The sequence below is a fragment of the Ictalurus punctatus genome, chromosome 19 (assembly GCF_001660625.3).
Source record: "Ictalurus punctatus breed USDA103 chromosome 19, Coco_2.0, whole genome shotgun sequence".
NCBI classification, from domain to species: Eukaryota; Metazoa; Chordata; class Actinopteri; order Siluriformes; family Ictaluridae; genus Ictalurus; species Ictalurus punctatus.
The window spans coordinates 24,703,938-24,723,937 of record NC_030434.2 but is presented as its reverse complement, the minus strand read 5'-3'; the positions used below and the strand labels follow the sequence as shown (position 1 = coordinate 24,723,937).

Below are 20,000 nucleotides of genomic sequence, written 5' to 3'. Positions count from 1 at the left end.
GCCGACATTCACCACCACACGCCGACATTCTCCACCACACGCCGACATTCACCGTCACACGCCCACATTCACCTTCACACGCCGACATTCACCATCACACGCCGACATTCACCTTCACACGCCGACATTCACCATCACACGCCGACATTCACCGTCACACGCCCACATTCACCATCACACGCCGACATTCACCACCACACGCCCACATTCACCGTCACACGCCGACATTCACCATCACACGCCGACATTCACCACCACACGCCGACATTCACCTTCACACGCCGACATTCACCATCACACGCCGACATTCACCTTCACACGCCGACATTCACCACCACACGCCGACATTCACCACCACACGCCGACATTCACCTTCACACGCCGACATTCACCATCACACGCCGACATTCACCAACACACGCCCACATTCACCTTCACACGCCGACATTCACCATCACACGCCCACATTCACCATCACACGCCGACATTCACCGTCACACGCCGACATTCACCATCACACACCGACATTCACCACCACACACCGACATTCTCCGTCACACGCCCACATTCACCGTCACACGCCGACATTCACCATCACACACCGACATTCACCACCACACACCGACATTCTCCATCACACGCCGACATTCACCATCACACTCCCACATTCACCGTCACACGCCGACATTCACCGTCACACGCCGACATTCTCCATCACACGCCGACATTCACCATCACACGCCGACATTCACCGTCACACGCCGACATTCACCATCACACGCCGACATTCACCATCACACGCCGACATTCACCATCACACACCGACATTCTCCATCACACGCCCACATTCACCATCACACGCCGACATTCACCGTCACACTCCGACATTCTCCATCACACGCCGACATTCACCGTCACACGCCGACATTCACCGTCACACGCCGACATTCTCCATCACACGCCCACATTCACCATCACACGCCGACATTCACCGTCACACTCCGACATTCTCCATCACACGCCGACATTCACCGTCACACGCCGACATTCACCGTCACACGCCGACATTCACCGTCACACGCCGACATTCACCGTCACACGCCGACATTCACCATCACACGCCCACATTCACCGTCACACGCCCACATTCACCACCACACGCCGACATTCTCCGTCACACGCCGACATTCACCGTCACACTCCGACATTCTCCATCACACGCCGACATTCATTGACATTTACATTTATTCATTTAGCGGACGCTTTTATCCAAAGCGACTTACAAATGAGAGAATACAAGCAAAGCGATATATCAAGCAGAGAACAATACGAGTAGTGCTACTGTACAAGATCCATTAATTGAGTTCCAGAAGAAGCAAAGTGCAGAGTAGAGGTGTAAGTGCCAGAGTCATTTTTTAGGCGTTGGTTAGGTGTTCAGGGAAGAGGAGGGTCTTTAGCTGTTTTTGAAGATAGTGACAGATTCTGTGGTTCTGGATTGAGGTTGAAGTTCATTCCAGCACTGAGGAACAGTTAGTTTAAATGTTCTTGAAAGAGAACGTGAGCCACACTGAGTAGGAACTACTAAGCGTCGGTCGTTAACCGATGGCAGATTGCGTGAGGGAACGTACGCCTTCAGGAGAGAGTTGATTTAGGAGGGAGCTGTTCCAGACAAGGTCTTGTAGGTGAGCGTCGAGGCCTTGAATTTGATGCTGGAGGCTACAGGAAGCCAGTGGAGGGAGATGTAGAGGGGTGTGATGTGGGTTCTCTTGGGCTGGTTGATTCTCCATCAAACATCAATATTTACCATTAAACACTGACATTTACCATCAAACACCAACCTTCTCTATTAAACCCCAACAATTTCTATTAAACACCATCATTCTCTATTAAACCCCAACAATTTCTATTAAACACCATCATTCTCTATTAAACCCCAACAATTTCTATTAAACACCATCATTCTCTATTAAACCCCAACAATTTCTATTAAACACCATCATTCTCTATTAAACACCAACAATTTCTATTAAACACCATCATTCTCTATTAAACACCAACAATTTCTATTAAACACCATCATTCTCTATTAAACCCCAACAATTTCTATTAAACACCATCATTCTCTATTAAACCCCAACAATTTCTATTAAACACCAACCTTCTCTATTAAACCCCAACAATTTCTATTAAACACCAACCTTCTCTATTAAACCCCAACAATTTCTATTAAACCCCAACAATTTCTATTAAACACCATCATTCTCTATTAAACACCAACAATTTCTATTAAACACCAACAATTTCTATTAAACACCATCATTCTCTATTAAACACCAACAATTTCTATTAAACACCAACAATTTCTATTAAACACCATCATTCTCTATTAAACACCAACAATTTCTATTAAACACCATCATTCTCTATTAAACCCCAACAATTTCTATTAAACACCATCATTCTCTATTAAACCCCAACAATTTCTATTAAACACCAACCTTCTCTATTAAACCCCAACAATTTCTATTAAACACCAACCTTCTCTATTAAACCCCAACAATTTCTATTAAACACCATCATTCTCTATTAAACACCAACAATTTCTATTAAACACCATCATTCTCTATTAAACACCAACAATTTCTATTAAACACCAACAATTTCTATTAAACACCAACAATTTCTATTAAACACCAACCTTCTCTATTAAACCCCAACAATTTCTATTAAACACCATCATTCTCTATTAAACACCAACAATTTCTATTAAACACCAACAATTTCTATTAAACACCAACAATTTCTATTAAACACCATCATTCTCTATTAAACACCAACAATTTCTATTAAACACCATCATTCTCTATTAAACCCCAACAATTTCTATTAAACACCATCATTCTCTATTAAACCCCAACAATTTCTATTAAACACCATCATTCTCTATTAAACACCAACAATTTCTATTAAACACCAACAATTTCTATTAAACACCATCATTCTCCATTAAACACCAACAATTTCTATTAAACACCATCATTCTCCATTAAACACCAACAATTTCTATTAAACACCATCATTCTCCATTAAACACCAACAATTTCTATTAAACACCATCATTCTCTATTAAACCCCAACAATTTCTATTAAACCCCAACAATTTCTATTAAACACCATCATTCTCTATTAAACCCCAACAATTTCTATTAAACACCATCATTCTCTATTAAACCCCAACAATTTCTATTAAACACCATCATTCTCTATTAAACCCCAACAATTTCTATTAAACACCAACCTTCTCTATTAAACCCCAACAATTTCTATTAAACACCAACCTTCTCTATTAAACCCCAACAATTTCTATTAAACACCATCATTCTCTATTAAACACCAACAATTTCTATTAAACACCATCATTCTCTATTAAACACCAACAATTTCTATTAAACACCATCATTCTCTATTAAACCCCAACAATTTCTATTAAACCCCAACAATTTCTATTAAACACCATCATTCTCTATTAAACCCCAACAATTTCTATTAAACACCAACCTTCTCTATTAAACCCCAACAATTTCTATTAAACACCATCATTCTCCATTAAACACCAACAATTTCTATTAAACACCATCATTCTCCATTAAACACCAACAATTTCTATTAAACACCATCATTCTCCATTAAACACCAACAATTTCTATTAAACACCATCATTCTCTATTAAACACCAACAATTTCTATTAAACACCAACAATTTCTATTAAACACCATCATTCTCTATTAAACACCATCATTCTCCATTAAACACGAATACTTATCATCAAACACCAACATTCTCTATTAAACACTAACATTCTCTATTAAACCCCAACACTGTCTATTAATCACCAACATTCACCATCAAACACCGACACTGAGCATTGAACACACTGACTCCTGGGGGGGTGGGGTATGTGGGAACATACATTTAATGTGATACAACACATACTGATGTACTCCAATCTCCATTAAACACCAACATTCAGCATCAGACACCAACATTCTCAGGATGTTTTGAGTTTGTGTTATAATTTTGCCTCTGTGGCGTTGGGTTTACCCGATCAAGGTGCATTAGGGAAGAGAGAGATGTGTTCAGAAATCAGGACAGAGTGTCTTCTCTCCCTCTCATTTATACCATCATCCGTGCTGTTCCTTTCACGTGTTGTTGATGTTCACGAGAAAGATGAAAGTGTAAAAACAGGGATTAATAAACCCCAGAGCGATGGAGCGAGTAGAGAGTGTGAGCTGTGTCTGATGTTCGCGAGTCTCTTCTCCTTCTCTCCCGTCATACTGACACTGACTTGACGTCTGACTCGAACACTTCAGCTCGTGTCCTCTGAGAGCGCAGACACCTCACTCACTGTCTGTCTGCAAATGTCAAACCAATTATCCGTCTAAAAGCTAATTAAGCCTTTAATTATTATCTAAACGGGATGACGGTGAAGAAACTGTTACTCTGAGAGGTGATGATGGGAAATAGACCTCCAACAAACCTCAATACTGAGAATGAAAGAATTTCAAAACGTCGCTGAGCCGAAAAACAAACAGCAGGTTCGAAGAGAGACTCTCTCAGTGAGGTCGAAGGAGATTCTCTCTGGCCTCACAGGTGTCCGCTCCAAACGTGTCTTCATTTAATCATCAGAATGCAGTATGTGAAGAATTCAGTGTTCCTTCATTATGGTGTCGTGTCACTGGCGTCATTTTCCAATCCACGTTTGTACGTTTTCCTCAGTTGAGCTCCACTTCAGTAGTGTTCCTCCGCTTTAATCTTTTAAACACCTCATTTATTACTTCAATAGCAACATTAGTAACAATGATCTGATTTGTGTTTGATCAATGATGTTTAATAGAGAATGTCGGTGTTTGATGGTGAATTTCAGTATATGATTGTAAAGTTTGGTGTGTGATGGTGAATTTCAGTGTTTGCTGGTGAATGCAGGTGTGTGATGGTGAATGTTGATGCTTGATGGTGAATGTCGGCGTGTGATGGTGAATGTCGGCGTGTGATGGTGAATGTCGGTGTGTGATGGTGAATGTTGATGCTTGATGGTGAATGCAGGTGTTTGGTGGTTAATGTCGGTGTGTGATGGTGAATGTTGATGCTTGATGGTGAATGCAGGTGTGTGATGGTGAATGTCGGTGTGTGATGGTGAATGTTGATGCTTGATGGTGAATGTCGGTGTGTGATGGTGAATGTTAATGCTTGATGGTGAATGTCGGTGTTTGCTGGTGAATGCAGGTGTGTGATGGTGAATGTCAGTGTGTGATGGTGAATGTTGATGCTTGATGGTTAATGTCGGTGTGTGATGGTGAATGTTGATGCTTGATGGTGAATTTCAGTGTTTGCTGGTGAATGCATGTGTTTGGTGGTTAATGTCGGTGTGTGATGGTGAATGTTGATGCTTGATGGTGAATGTCGGTGTTTGATGGTGAATGCAGGTGTGTGATGGTGAATGTTGATGTTTGATGGTGAATGTCGGTGTTTGCTGGTGAATGCAGGTGTTTGGTGGTTAATGTCGGTGTGTGATGGTGAATGTTGATGCTTGATGGTGAATGTCGGTGTTTGCTGGTGAATGCAGGTGTTTGGTGGTTAATGTCGGTGTGTGATGGTGAATGTTGATGCTTGATGGTGAATGTCGGTGTTTGCTGGTGAATGCAGGTGTTTGGTGGTTAATGTCGGTGTGTGATGGTGAATGTTGATGCTTGATGGTGAATGTCGGTGTTTGCTGGTGAATGCAGGTGTTTGGTGGTTAATGTCGGTGTGTGATGGTGAATGTTGATGCTTGATGGTGAATGTCGGTGTTTGCTGGTGAATGTCGGTGTTTGGTGGTTAATGTCGGTGTGTGATGGTGAATGTTGATGCTTGATGGTGAATGTCGGTGTTTGATGGTGAATGCCGGTGTTAGATCTACCAAGATTTAGAACATTAGTGTCCCAGCAGCCTGTCTTTATCTGCTTCACTCTCAGATTTGATTGTTAGTGAAATTTATCAGTGTAAAATAATTTCTCCTCTCGTTACCGACAGCTTCAGAGGAAAATTAAAATCCTGAATATTCCCAGTCTGATTAAAAGATTTTGTCCTGATTATTAAAAAGATTGATTGTAGAAATTCTTCAGGTCATAAATCAGTGGAGACGTAATGAAAAAGCCTTGTTAGAGAAAGACAGGACACACACACACACACACACACACACACACACACACACACACATTTTTCTCTTCTCTTACTGCAGACTCAGTGTTCTTGAGAAAAGGATAAATGAGTGTTTATGAAATCTGAAAGAAGGAGGAGAAGTGTGTGTGTGTGTGTGTGTGTGTGTGTGTGTGTGTGTGTGTGTGTGTGTGTGTGTGACAGCAAAAAGTTTAACAATATAGCAATTCCTCCACAACACACTCAGCAGCAATATTTTATCTATAATAAAGTCTCACACACTCTCACACACACATACACACACACACACACACACACAGGACATGATAGGAGAGTGTAGTGCAGAGAGATTGATGATGAATTTAAATGAACACATCAAACTGACAGAAAACCAATAGGATGAAATGGAGTTAAATAAAGGTCCACACACACACACACACACACACACACACACACACACACACACACACACACACACACACAGAGTCAGTGTTACCTAGTTTGGGCAGGGGGTATGTGACTCTGAAGTAATCCTGATAGAAGTCGAGGAGGCTCTTGGTGATGTGCAGGGCGTAATCTCCCGATCCGCTCTGAATGGCATCGAGCCGAGCAAACAGTCGTATCTGCTCACACACACACACACACACACACACACACACACACACACAATAAAGTCTCGTTAGTTATCTGATCTGGAACTGGTGATGAAAGCTTCATTATTTAATGAAACACTGATAGAAATGTGAGGAATTTCCTGCTGATCAATAAAACTGCGGAAGCTCCCGAGGAACACGAAGAGCGAAACTTCTACAAGATCAGACCTCATCAGACACCTGGACAACCTGCAGCGACTATCGCTCTTTCCACAGGGAAACCGGTTTAAACTCGAACAAACGAGAAGCCCGATCTGCTCGCTGACTTCAGTGCAGCTTCACTGAGGACCTTCGAGAAGACCTGAATCTGATCTGATCTGATCAGATCTGATCTCGTTTAATCTGCAGGACAAGTCAGTGAATCCGCCTCTCCACTCGATTCATTCGAACAAATCCCACTCGTAACTGAATCACTGAATCAGGAGAAGCGACTCCACTGCTGCCAGAGAGACGCGTCCAGGTCATTAACCTGTCACCTGGACATCCAGGAGATCTTCCCCCAGACACCTTCACTCTGATCTCCTGTCCCTAAAGCCCTCTGCTCCTCTCTCACAGCCCCGGTGTGTCTGTTTCGACGCGGTGAGACTCTACAGCTCGCAGCATTTTATCACCGAACAGAGCGAGAAAAGAAGTAAAGAGAGAAGGAGAGTGAACGAATACGAGGTGTCACGCGCTCCCTCTGTAAAAATGATGGTTCTGCTCCATAAGCCGAGGGCTAATGCACGACTGTTTCTGCACCGCCATCAATCCCGCCAGAACCAAAGGCTTCATCTGACGCTCTCTCTCTCTCTCTCACACACACACACACACACACACACACAGCAGGTAAAGAAAAACACATTGTTTCACAGCATCTCCGACGTCACGTTTCACTTCTAAATGAATTTCATTCTAGAAATATTCCGGATTTAACGGCTGCAGGAGGGGAAGCGAGAAAAAAATAAAATAAAATAAAAATCACAGAATGCAAATTAATTCTGAATTATTTCGCCTCGGGGAGAATTAATTAGTCATGATTTTCCACATGCTGGTCATTTTTCTCTTTTTTTCTCTCGTTTTCGTGTCTCGGGACTCTAATGGAGTTAATTGGACTGGAATAGAGCGGCTCGGAGTCTGTTATCGACTGGAGGATAATGACACCAGACGAAGCTCGGAGGATCTGCACGGCTCGTAGCTCACGGACGAGTGCAACAGAATGAAGTGTCTTAGAACTCACCGAGTCACAAAATCAACCCAAGCACCAATCCATCCTCCCACACACACACACACACACACACACACACACACACATGCAGGAAGACAGAATTCCTCGGGGCTCTGATTCACACGAGCTGCCTTGACACACAGACTGGAAGGAAACAGTGAAAGGCCGTGGCTCTGTAAATATTTCTCCAGTTTCACTAAAAGTGCGAACCAGAGACACGTTTCTATGGCAGCAGCTCGAGCGTGTCCACTTACTGACTCTAAATCCGTACGCCGTATCACACAGCATCTGTAAATATCTCCACGATTACAGATCCGCCTACAGGATAAAACCTCTCTTGTATTCTGAAGCTACCGTGTATCCTAAATAAGGCTAACGATTATTTTCATAATCGATTAGTTGGCCGGTCTTTTGGATTAATCGGATGGGGGCGGGGCAAACTTTCAGCGCCGTTTTTTTTCCCCTTTATTTAAAATAAAATCCACAGAATGAGTGTTACAAATATAAACTTAAGACTAAAACTTTACACAACTGTTTGTCCAATTATATAAGACTGAAAAGAACGCACTACACACAGATACACACCAGAATATATAATAGATCTCATTTGAATATATTTTGATATATTTGACAAAAATATATATATATATATATATAATATTATTTAAACCTTTTAAAAACGCAGACCCCCTGCAATTACACCACTGACCACTAGGGGTCGGCGGAAGCACTGCACTAGACGGTAGAGTACACAGTGTACAGTGTAAGTGTACAGTACGTCATTTGGGACACAACTTTAGTCTTTACTCTCCGAAGCGTGTTTTCGGAACAGATGTAACGTAGGGAGTAAGCGCATCCCGTGCTGCGTGCGGACCAACTAATCCATAATGAGATTCGTTGACAACGATTTTCATAATCGATCATTATCGATTTTATTGATTAATACCAAACGTGGAAGAAGTAGGGTTAGGGGTTCGATTCCCGCCTCCGCCCTGTGTACGTTTGCGTGTTTTCTCCAGGTTTTCTCTGTGTACACCGGTTTCCTCCCCCAGTCCAAAGACATGCCTTGTAGGCTGATTGGCATTTCTAAATTGTCCGTAGTGTGTGAGTGAGCGTGTGATTGTGCCCTGCGATGGGTTGGCACCCCAAGGGTGTCCCCCACCTCGTGCCCCGAGTTCCCTGCGATAGCCTCCAGGTTCCTAGTGACCCCGTGTAGGATATGTGGTATGGAAAACGGATGGATGGATGAATGGGGCACAAAAACATACGCCATCAACCGACAACATGTGCAGGACTCACACGCGTTTCAAACAGTCTCTCAAACGTGTTCCTCCGTTTGGAGTCTGGTATTAAATATTCATTAAATACAGTATAAATAATAAATATCCAACATCTCAAACATCAGCAAGGCCAACAGAGAATACACAGGAGAAAGAAGGATCTGGATTTTGGTCGCAAACAGTTTCTTTCACACCAAGGACACAGTGATCCTGAAAGGAGCCACAAGTACTGAATAGTTCCAGTTACTGTTCAGTGTCTGTTATTGAAGTATATTCTGTATCTACGGGTGTAACTGGGTGTGCTCAGTTTGACCTGCTTCATCAGTCTTTATTGACAAAACCATCAGTAGTGTCTGCCATGTCGCACTAGAAAGCAGCTAATCTGCTCATTCGCCAGCTAGATCTCACTGAAGAAGGTCGTGACAGCTAGATAGACCTATGTTAGTGTGTGATGGTGAATGTGGGCGTGTGTTGGTGAATGTCGGCGTGTGTTGGTGAATGTCGGCGTGTGATGGTGAATGTCGGCGTGTGATGGTGAATGTCGGCGTGTGATGGTGAATGTGGGCGTGTGACGGTGAATGTCGGCGTGTGATGGTGAATGTGGGCGTGTGATGGTGAATGTCGGCGTGTGATGGTGAATGTCGGCGTGTGATGGTGAATGTGGGCGTGTGACGGTGAATGTCGGCGTGTGACGGTGAATGTCGGCGTGTGATGGTGAATGTGGGCGTGTGATGGTGAATGTCGGCGTGTGATGGTGAATGTGGGCGTGGGATGGTGAGTGTCGGCGTGTGACGGTGAATGTCGGCGTGTGACGGTGAATGTGGGCGTGTGATGGTGAATGTGGGCGTGTGATGGTGAATGTGGGCGTGTGATGGAGAATGTCGGCGTGTGATGGTGAATGTGGGCGTGTGACGGTGAATGTCGGCGTGTGACGGTGAATGTCGGCGTGTGACGGTGAATGTGGGCGTGTGATGGTGAATGTCGGCGTGTGATGGTGAGTGTCGGCGTGTGGTGGTGAATGTCGGCGTGTGACGGTGAATGTCGGCGTGTGACGGTGAGTGTCGGCGTGTGATGGTGAATGTCGGTGTGTGATGGTGAATGTGGGTGTGTGATGGTGAATGTCGGCGTGTGATGGTGAATGTGGGCGTGTGATGGTGAATGACGGCGTGTGATGGTGAGTGTCGGCGTGTGATGGTGAATGTGGGTGTGTGATGGTGAATGACGGCGTGTGATGGTGAGTGTCGGCGTGTGACGGTGAATGTCGGCGTGTGACGGTGAATGTCGGCGTGTGACGGTGAGTGTCGGCGTGTGACGGTGAATGTGGGCGTGTGACGGTGAGTGTCGGCGTGTGATGGTGAATGTCGGCGTGTGATGGTGAATGTGGGCGTGTGATGGTGAGTGTCGGCGTGTGACGGTGAGTGTCGGCGTGTGACGGTGAGTGTCGGCGTTTGATGGTGAGTGTCGGCGTGTGACGGTGAATGTCGGCGTGTGACGGTGAATGTGGGCGTGTGATGGTGAATGTCGGAGTGTGATGGTGAATGTGGGCGTGTGACGGTGAATGTCGGCGTGTGGTGGTGAATGTCGGCGTGTGACGGTGAATGTGGGCGTGTGATGGTGAATGTCGGCGTGTGACGGTGAATGACGGCGTGTGACGGTGAATGTGGGCGTGTGATGGTGAATGTCGGCGTGTGACGGTGAATGTCGGCGTGTGAAGGTGAATGTCGGCGTGTGACGGTGAATGTGGGCGTGTGACGGTGAATGTCTGCGTGTGGTGGTGAATGTCGGCGTGTGATGGTGAATGTCGGCGTGTGACGGTGAATGTCGGCGTGTGACGGTGAATGTCGGCGTGTGACGGTGAATGTCAGTGTTTGGTGGAGAATGTCAGTGTTTGGTGGTGAATGTCGGCGTTTGAGCGAGAATGTTGGTGATGGAGGAATCAAAGTGGCATAATAAAAGCCTGGTGTCCAGTAAATTTCCGCATTTTAATGCAATTTTATGGGAGCCGAGGATTCTTGTGTAGTCTTATCGCCTGTGTCCCAGTTCCAGTTAGTTCTAATTCCAGTCTCCTATCAGCCCTGAAGTGTTGGGGTTTTGAGATAACGTAGAACTGCAGCAGTCCAGTTGTGCTTGGTTCCTGCATGAGGAAGTGTTCCGAGGCTTGAAGATGTAAATAAGCTGGATGAAGTGATTAGGAGAGGAGCAGAGAGGAGATAAATTCATCTTTTTATGGTTAAGCTGCTGCCTCCATCACCTCGAATACGCCTCTTTAAGCGCGCTGCCTTTTTCTCCTGACATGGAGATTATAATAGAGGTGTTTTACACTGCTTTAAAGGCACAATATTCTCTCCCACTGTGTGTGTGTGTGTGTGAGTGTGAGCTATGCTGAGGTTGTTAGCACACCCAGAGGAGAGATAATAGCACTCAGCATGTGGCGGAAATGAGGAAAATAAATAATTTCTTTTCCTGATGTTTTTTCAGTATCACACTACAGGAGGAGTGCTTCACATCTGAATCTATCAAGACAAAGAAACTGCTGCAGTTCACCTGCTTACTGAAGGACCGTGAGTGTGTGTGCACGTGTACATTAAATGTGTGGCGTTTCCTTTGGGTTTAGCGTCTACAAGGTTTCGTTTTATCACCGAGTCGTAAACATAAAACACATGAAAACGTCTCGGTTTAAAGCGTCGGTGAGGAAACGGCGAGTCGGTGGCGTCGTCCCTGCAATAAACGTGTTGGGTTTATAAACGGAGAGGGGAGTAAATCTCCATCCTGTAGTGTACTTTAATGGAGACGCGTGAAAGACTCACCGTCACCCCGCCGCGTGTCGTCGTCTCCCGGGAGCCGAAGTCACACACGGCCCAGGACACGTAATAAGTGGACATGCGAGGCGTCCTGGAGAACCGATTGGCGAGCCGGCCGTCCTCGTCCAGGCCGGACGACTCGATGGGCATGTTGGAGATGGACCGGTAGGAGGCGTCGTGCCTCAGTGTCACGCTGAAGGTGGCTTTGTAGACGGGCTCGTCGAAACACGGGAACGCTTTCCTGGCGTGAGTCGGAGAGAACTGAGTCACGGCCGCGTACCTGCACAGAGAGAGAGGATCAGACGAAAAGACGACGAGAAGACAGAGGAGAAGAGAAAAACACTGCATCCGTGTCAAAACATCTGGCGTGGACCATCAGTTAGAAATGAAACATCTGTTCAACTTTTGTCTCGGCCTCTTAAAACGCTGCGACCCTCCCGAATCCAGAGGAAAACGTCCAGATGTTCCGGAATTCTCACATCAATCGCTGCGGATTGGGTTTCTCTGAACGAAATGGCCTCCGTGCTCCGCCGTAAAGAACACGTGATGACGGTTTGAAGGATAAGCTGACCGAGCGCTCGTCTGCCACGCTTACAGAGAAACCGTACGTTTAAAACCAGTTCGGTCTTGGAGATAAACGTGGTCTCTGGTTAAATCGCGTCTCCTCCATGTTTGCTTTTTTAGTGTGTTTACATGTTTTACTCTGACTCCGCCCCCTCGTGCGTGACTCTCACATGACGTCAGTCTGTAGTTACACCTGAGGTGTGAATACTGAGGTGTGTAGTTTCGGCATGAAATCCTCGACTCTAAACACGGCCCCGTGCGGATAAAAAGAATCGGACCAGACGTCTTCGTTTAACGCGCACTCGTAACTTATTACGCTGGAAATAAAACCAGAGCGCGTGCTCTAAAGCTCAGCGTGGAGAGGAGATTACATGGAGCTATAAATATGTTCCGAAGCCCATAGTCGGGCTTATAAATTAAAAGAGTGACATTCTGTATTTAGTTACGCGATATAACAGCGTTTTACATCTTAAACGTGTTGACAGGAATCTAAAATCCATCATTTTCCATCAGCACACGTAAGGAAATGCTTCCAGGCTCCTGAGCGAGTCTGTGGACCGAGTCCCGCACAGATCCGGGTATGAAATATTACTGATATCATTTTTACCCCGTTACAAACCGCTGGCATATGGAGAACAGGGAGCTGGAAAGAGGAGTGTCACACACACACACACACACACACACACACACACACACACGCTGATGGAGTGATGAGCAGGAGCTGGATCTCCACAGAGAGGTGTAGCAGAGCAGCAGCTGCATGCGTGATGGAGAATCCCATTAGTGCTCTGCAAAGTAAACGTGAAGCGCGAGTGTGAGAGGAAGTGAAGGAAATGCGTGATTACGAGCAGGAGATTCAGCTCCTGGAAGAAGGTCAGTGTGTCTGATCAGCGAGAACAAACAGGTGTGAAAGACCGAGGCTGGAGAACCGCGTGAGATTAAAACGAGCAGTCCGATCTGACTAGTTTCACGTGTCTGATGCACGTCGTGTTTACACGTGACTGTTTTCTCGCGCTGACTCTGACGCTTCTCTGTCCCTTCATATATAAACATTTACCCTGCAGTATTTTCACCAGCTCAGTTCAGTACGATATTTGGCTGGATCGGTATCAGGACCGCGCTGCACCGGTTGACGACCCCTGACCTAAACCTTAAGAGCAAAAAGTCTTTGAGATCAGACATAGGGGTGCACAAACTTTTGACTGGTCCTAAATGTCCAGCTGTACGTGTATAGGAGTTAAGAGTTTATTTCAATCTATACAGATTTTGCTTCTATTGGTGTGTGTGTTTGTGTGAGTGTGTGTGTGTGTGTGTGAGTGTGTGTGTGTGTGTGTGTGTGTGTGTGTGTGTGTGTGAGTCGTGAGTGAAGGCTGGTATTAACGCTGCAAGTGGAATGACCTTCTCTCTCCGTGCAGCACGTAGGAGGTCCGGAAGAACCCCAGCAGCTGGTTCTGGATCTGGGCCTGGAAGGTCATGTTGATCTTATACGTTCTGAGCGGCTTCATTTCCCGGTGCAGAGCGACGACGTACACCTGGTTGTGCGGGTACCGGAAGTGGCGGTGGATCCTCATGGCGCCGGGTCTCTTACCGTCCGAGTACACGGCCACCTTCTCCACGTGCAGGCTGTCGGCGTGCAGCACGATGAACTTGGTGGCGTTCACACACTGGAGCTCGATGCTCACCTCCCCGGAGAAGGTGAAGTTGTGCATGTAGACGGAGAGCCGGAGGTCGTAGTGGCGCGGCCGCAGTGCCGACGGTAAGCGCGAACGCCGCCACGGCTGCACGTCTCCGCCTTTCTGTTCGCCACTTCTGTCTCGCGACCGGTTGGAGCCGGTACCGGGCGGAACCGCGTCCTCGCCGCCGCCGCCGCATTTCTCGAAGCCGAGGGCCAGCGTCACGGCGACGGCCGTCACCACCACGAGCGTGAGGATGGAGACGGCGAAGGCCAGCACGAGCCTCTTGTGCACGGTGACGTGGCGCTCGGGGGTCCGGGGTCGCACCACCACGCTGTCGGCCCACCGGTCCGACACCGCGCGTCCGTTCCTCACGCTCAGATCCTCGATCCCCATCGCCGCTTTCACTCACTGCAAACAAGCAGAGGACAGACGCTGAGCTCCGACGGCGTGAGGATTTACACGTCTTCCAGCTGCAATACATCAAACACCGTTACGGTCAGAACGAGACGCGGGACAGAACGAGACGCGGGACAGAACGAGACGCGGGACAGAACGAGACGCGGGACAGAACGAGACGCGGGACAGAACTAACTACACCTGACACGTCCGACACACGCAGACAAATCAACGACACGTTACATTCCTGGACTAAATCCTACAACGTGAATTAGTTCACTCTGTCACAGTTACTGCACTAAAGCTGCTAACAACCCTCGCGCTAATTAACCTCCACCTGCGTTACGCGTAACTACGCTAACGTTAGCTAGCGCTCCTTCTGGAAAACATCTGGAAACTGTTCATTTTCACTAACCGACTTTCTCCTAAAGTTAATGTTAGCTACCTGTCCGACATTTTCTCCAGCTCGCAAACTGAACTTGTGCATCGTGTCACGCTGTAAGTGTAACAGTGTAATATTAGCATCGTGGAGTGATTGACGGGTCATTTGGGATCGTCATGAGGGGGTTTTTGTGTCGTACGGATGAAGTGTAATTGTACAGTGAACTGCTGTATGTTCACCTGCTCTCTCGATCGCCCAAGACAGATTCCTCCTAAAGGAAATAAAGGACGAACTAAACTAAAGCCGAGTTCGTATTTCAGTGAATAATGCTGTTAGCTAGATAACTTTAGCTAGATAACTACCGTGAACCGCTAGCTAGCTTCGATTGTATTAGCTTATCTATGTCACTATTATCTACATCACCAGCATTAAGCCCCAGATAAAGGAATAAAACACTATGTGCCGTGCCGTTATCGGAAAATAATCAACACCCCGACGTTGTTTCTTTTCCTAACACAGCGCCTCCAAGTGGTTTATTTCTCTTACACCTCAGCAATCCGCCGACACTTTACACAATTACATTTCATGATAAAAACAAAAGGTGTGATTTGTATCCGTTTCTAGTTACACGAAATGCTGTGGAACGTCCGTGAAACGAGTCGCTTCCTGTCGTCACTTACACTACAGCAGCTGTAAACAGCGTCTCCCTCAGCAGCGTCTCTTCTTTCTCTCTCTTCAACTTTCTCTCTCTGTCTCTGGGAAGAACACTCCGTTATCACAAGCGCACTTTATCCGTGGATCATCCCCGCGCTTTCTCCGCTCTTCTGTGTGGAAACCCGCACGTTTCCCCGCACTGCCTCGCGCTTTGTGCCCATCCTGGGGCTTGTTGTCCGAGCGGAGGCTTTGTCCAGCAGGGGCTCGGTGTGCGGCGCTGCAGCTGGACGTCCCTCTGCGGTTGGAGCCTGAAAAGCCGCTGACAGTCGGAGGATGTTCCGCTCTACAGAGCTCCATGTGCCGGAATCTCACACACACACGCCGAACATCTCCGGAGCCTCGTGCGGTAAAGTCCTCCTTCACGTGCACACACACACAGAGAGAGAGAGAGAGAGAGAGAGAGAGAGAGAGAGAGAGAGAGATCCTGATTATAACGGAAATGTCCCAGGTTGCTCCAGACACCGATCTAAACCGGGATGTGTGTGTAGATCAGACTGAAATCTCACCACCGGCTTCAGCGCATCAACCTGCTCCTCGCGCTCACATCACATCCTCCTGCAGCGCGCGGGGGGAAAACCGCTTCCGTGTGGTCCAGCATCAGCGTGGAGATGTTCTCACTCCGACACCTAGAGTTTCTGTGTGTAATGTTCCTCCTTTCACTCATAATGATGGAACTGAAAGACGGTTGGCGGGATATGTTAAGTCTGCACGTGAGATCAGTACACTCAAAAAAAGAGAACTTATTGCCTCTTGTTCACGATTTTTGATTTCATTCCATCGTGTTCAGTCCACCTGATATCTATATATAATTCATCTGTGTTCAAACTACACCAATCATTTCTGTTATGCTATAGCTAACTGAGAGGTGGATCTGTAGTTTCCCAGCATGCTTTGCAAAGCACCGCATTAGGAGAGTAAATTTAGGGATTGAGCGTTATTCTGTGCGTTTTTTTTTAGTAAAGGGACAGACCTGTTACTGTAGTGTTGAATGTTCAGTTACAGTTTGTTGGTCATTTGAAGGCGTCTCTGTAACGTTTTTGGATTTAGTGGTAATCGTTGTGTTGAAGAGTTGCGCTTGTGCTTAATCTGTGGGAACTCAGTCACGTTTACACGTTTACACGGACGACGATGATCCGACATGAACCCGTAAGACGATACTCTGATTAAGAAACTAGCATGTAAACGGAGATTATCGATGATCTTAATCTGATTAAAGTCACACTCGGAGTAAACACAGATGGAATGAAGACGTGTGGAGTATTCCTGTTTTAGTCGCGTTACAGACGTGTGCACACCTTAATCACACTGTTAACGTCGTGTGAGAGTTTTCACCGCATTGTCCGACAGGACACGTACACACACACGGCAGCGCTCGACCGTCCGACGGTAAACGAGAGAGCACGGCCGCGTCCCAAACCGCGCACTTACCTGCTGTATAGTAGGAGAAATACATGTATCTGAGCTACTATATAGACGGTAAGTACGCGGTTTGGGACGCAGCCCACGGCTTCAGTCAGTCGTCTATTTGCACGTACGGCACGACTAATAATTAACCGCACTCGAAGATTTCGTAAAATTAAAAATAAACACACCCAGAACTGTATACGGTCCCATAACGAAGACCGACTGTATATCGATACGTGAGATTCCGGAGGGACGTCGGACGACGTGACGCGGTGACGTAACGACGTGTCACGTTAATCCGTCTATGTTCTATAACACGTCACACGGGAACATGAAAGGAGTATTCTAAAAGCGACTCATGTAAACACCTTAATCAGAATATCGTCGTATTCAGAATAAGGTCAGTGATCAGATTACCGCCGTCCTAACCGCTGTTACTAACGTCAGTACTTTTTCATGAAATGCGTTGTGTATAATGATGAACGCAACCGCAGTAAATTCGTAGAAAAATGAAGTCGGTCCAACGTAAGAAAACTTAGTCTGACAAATGTATTCAAGTTAATTAAACATACTAGAGTAAATGAATTCATATGGCCTAAACTAAACCGACTTAAATCGTGCTGCCCCGACTAAACCGATTTATTTTCAATGAGCTAAATTAAATCGTGTGTAAAAACCTTCTTCAGTTAAACGTAAGTAAAAGTGATGAATGAGTTTCTCTGAGTGCGCGTTACGCCGTTCGGAGGCGGGTTTCCGTGTTCTCGGATCGTTTCGAGTTGGGCGCGGTAGAGAAACGTACGTGGTTTACGCTAATACTGGTAGCGTGAAATGCTTCGAGGGTGGAGATATCGGGCGTAAGAGGATGGCGTGCCCACATAAGGGGCCAGACTAGGGAGGAGGTGGTAACTGAACTTAGTGCTGATGTTGTTCAGACAAATAACGAATGATGAGACCAATTCTGAGGCGGTACAGCCTCAGACGACAGATAACAGGAACCCCGATGGTTCTGATTGGATTAATCGTGTGGCTAATAATCAGAAAGGAGGCGTCAATGAAAACCAGAATTCCACTAGACGAAATGATGGACCTGAAATGCGGGAAAATAGTCTGATGACCGATGATGTTGATCGGGTAAATGTCGGAAAGGCTCATACTGTGAGGAAACGTCTACTGATTCTGAGATGATGATGATGATGATGATGATACACGGATTCGTGGAGAACAAATACACACTGCAAGAAAGAAATACCTTTTTCGATACAACATTTATCGGAATAAAGATGCCGCGAAGCTGCAAGGGCGTGTGATTTGCCGAGTGATCTACCTCGGTTGAAGGCTGAGCGAATGAAACGGTTATCCGATGGACGATCGCCAGGAATCGATGGGCCGCCAGTTGACTTTTTACCGAGCATTTTGGAATATATTAGAACAAGCCCTGTATGAAGTACAATTCCAGTACAAAAAGGAGGAGGGGGGGAAAAAAGAGATCTAGGTCTTCTAAAAATAACTGGAGACCAGTTTCTCTATTGTGTTTGGATTACAAAATACCTTTTTTAGCAAACAGACTCGAGTGCTATTTAGATTTACTGCTCCAGATTGATTTTTAATCAACTTAACCATCTGAACCTTGGTAGTCTTTATTTGGACCAAGAGAAAGCCTTGGATAATGGTATATCTTATGTTCAGTTGTTATATGTGAATGTTTCTGTGATTGTTAAAGCTGGTGGAGGATTACGTGCGCCAGTACCTGTACTGTATTAAGGGGTATTAGGCAGGGATTCAATTGTATAGCCTTGCAATTGATCCATTGTTGTGTAGGGTAAGGCGAGACCTCGGTGGAATAAATACTAGTAGTAAGGTGTCATTACGTGTCTATGAAGATGATATCAAGGCTCAAAATGATGATTAGGACAATATGAGAGGGCATCTTCAGCAGGAAAGAACTGGGGGGGGGGGGATTGAAGGGCTTGTTATTGGTCAGTCAGGAGAATTAGGGTCTCCACAGTTAGCAGGTGGATTGCTGTGGGTAAGGGAAGGGGTTTTTTTTTTTTTTTTAGGAAATACAAAATTTCAGGGAAAAACATTGGGAAGGAATGCGAGAAAGGTCTAAATGGAGATGTCTATTACCTCAACTGTCGCAGAGTTCTGGTTGTAAACAACCTGGCTGCCTCTATCTTTTGACATAGGCGTACTGGAATGGAGCCGCCTGATGAATTGATCTGCAGGATACAAGATACTTTATCTTCCTGTTCAAGAAGGAGGCCAGGGCCTGGTGGAAGTGAGGAGTAGAGTCTGTGCTTTCAGAATACAAGCAGCACAGAGACTAGGTCTGGGTTCAGACTGCAAAGGTGATTCTTCAAAAGACTGGGGATCTTGGAGTAGACAGACATTTATTTTTAATGAAGCTTGGGCAAATGAACCTGTCTGAGCTTACGTCATTTTCCCGGACAATGCTGCAATCATGGAGAACTGTTTTTAAAGTGGAAAGAGAGGTTGATGAACCCGGGAACTGGGTTCCAGAGGAACCGTTGTTTTTGACTCCAGTGACTCAGACCAGGCTTTTGTCTTCTGTGAGTGTAAGTGCGTGGAACTGTAAAGCCGGGGCACCTCTTGAATAGAGATGGATGGAGATCCTTAAAGAGGTGACAGGCTTCACGCCTGACAGAGAAGTTGGTGGAGGAGATTTGCAACGCCTTGCCAGGCAGTTCCAGAAAGGGCATCAGGAGAGGA

At 46.0% G+C, this 20,000-nt stretch overlaps 1 protein-coding gene across 1 annotated transcript in view; it reads right to left on the bottom strand.

The window, feature by feature from the left end:
* LOC108279602 (thyrotropin-releasing hormone-degrading ectoenzyme) overlaps positions 1–16,218 on the bottom strand; it is a 64,210-nt gene extending 47,992 nt beyond the window's left edge. The window contains exons 1-4 of the mRNA XM_053688424.1: positions 15,833–16,218; positions 14,097–14,782; positions 12,141–12,414; positions 6,693–6,819 (exon numbers count right to left, since the gene is read on the bottom strand). Of these exons, the coding sequence (XP_053544399.1) occupies positions 6,693–6,819; positions 12,141–12,414; positions 14,097–14,767 (1,072 nt within the window). The 5' untranslated portion in view covers positions 14,768–14,782; positions 15,833–16,218. The remainder of the gene's footprint in view (positions 1–6,692; positions 6,820–12,140; positions 12,415–14,096; positions 14,783–15,832) is intronic.
* Positions 16,219–20,000: the final 3,782 nt, after the last annotated feature.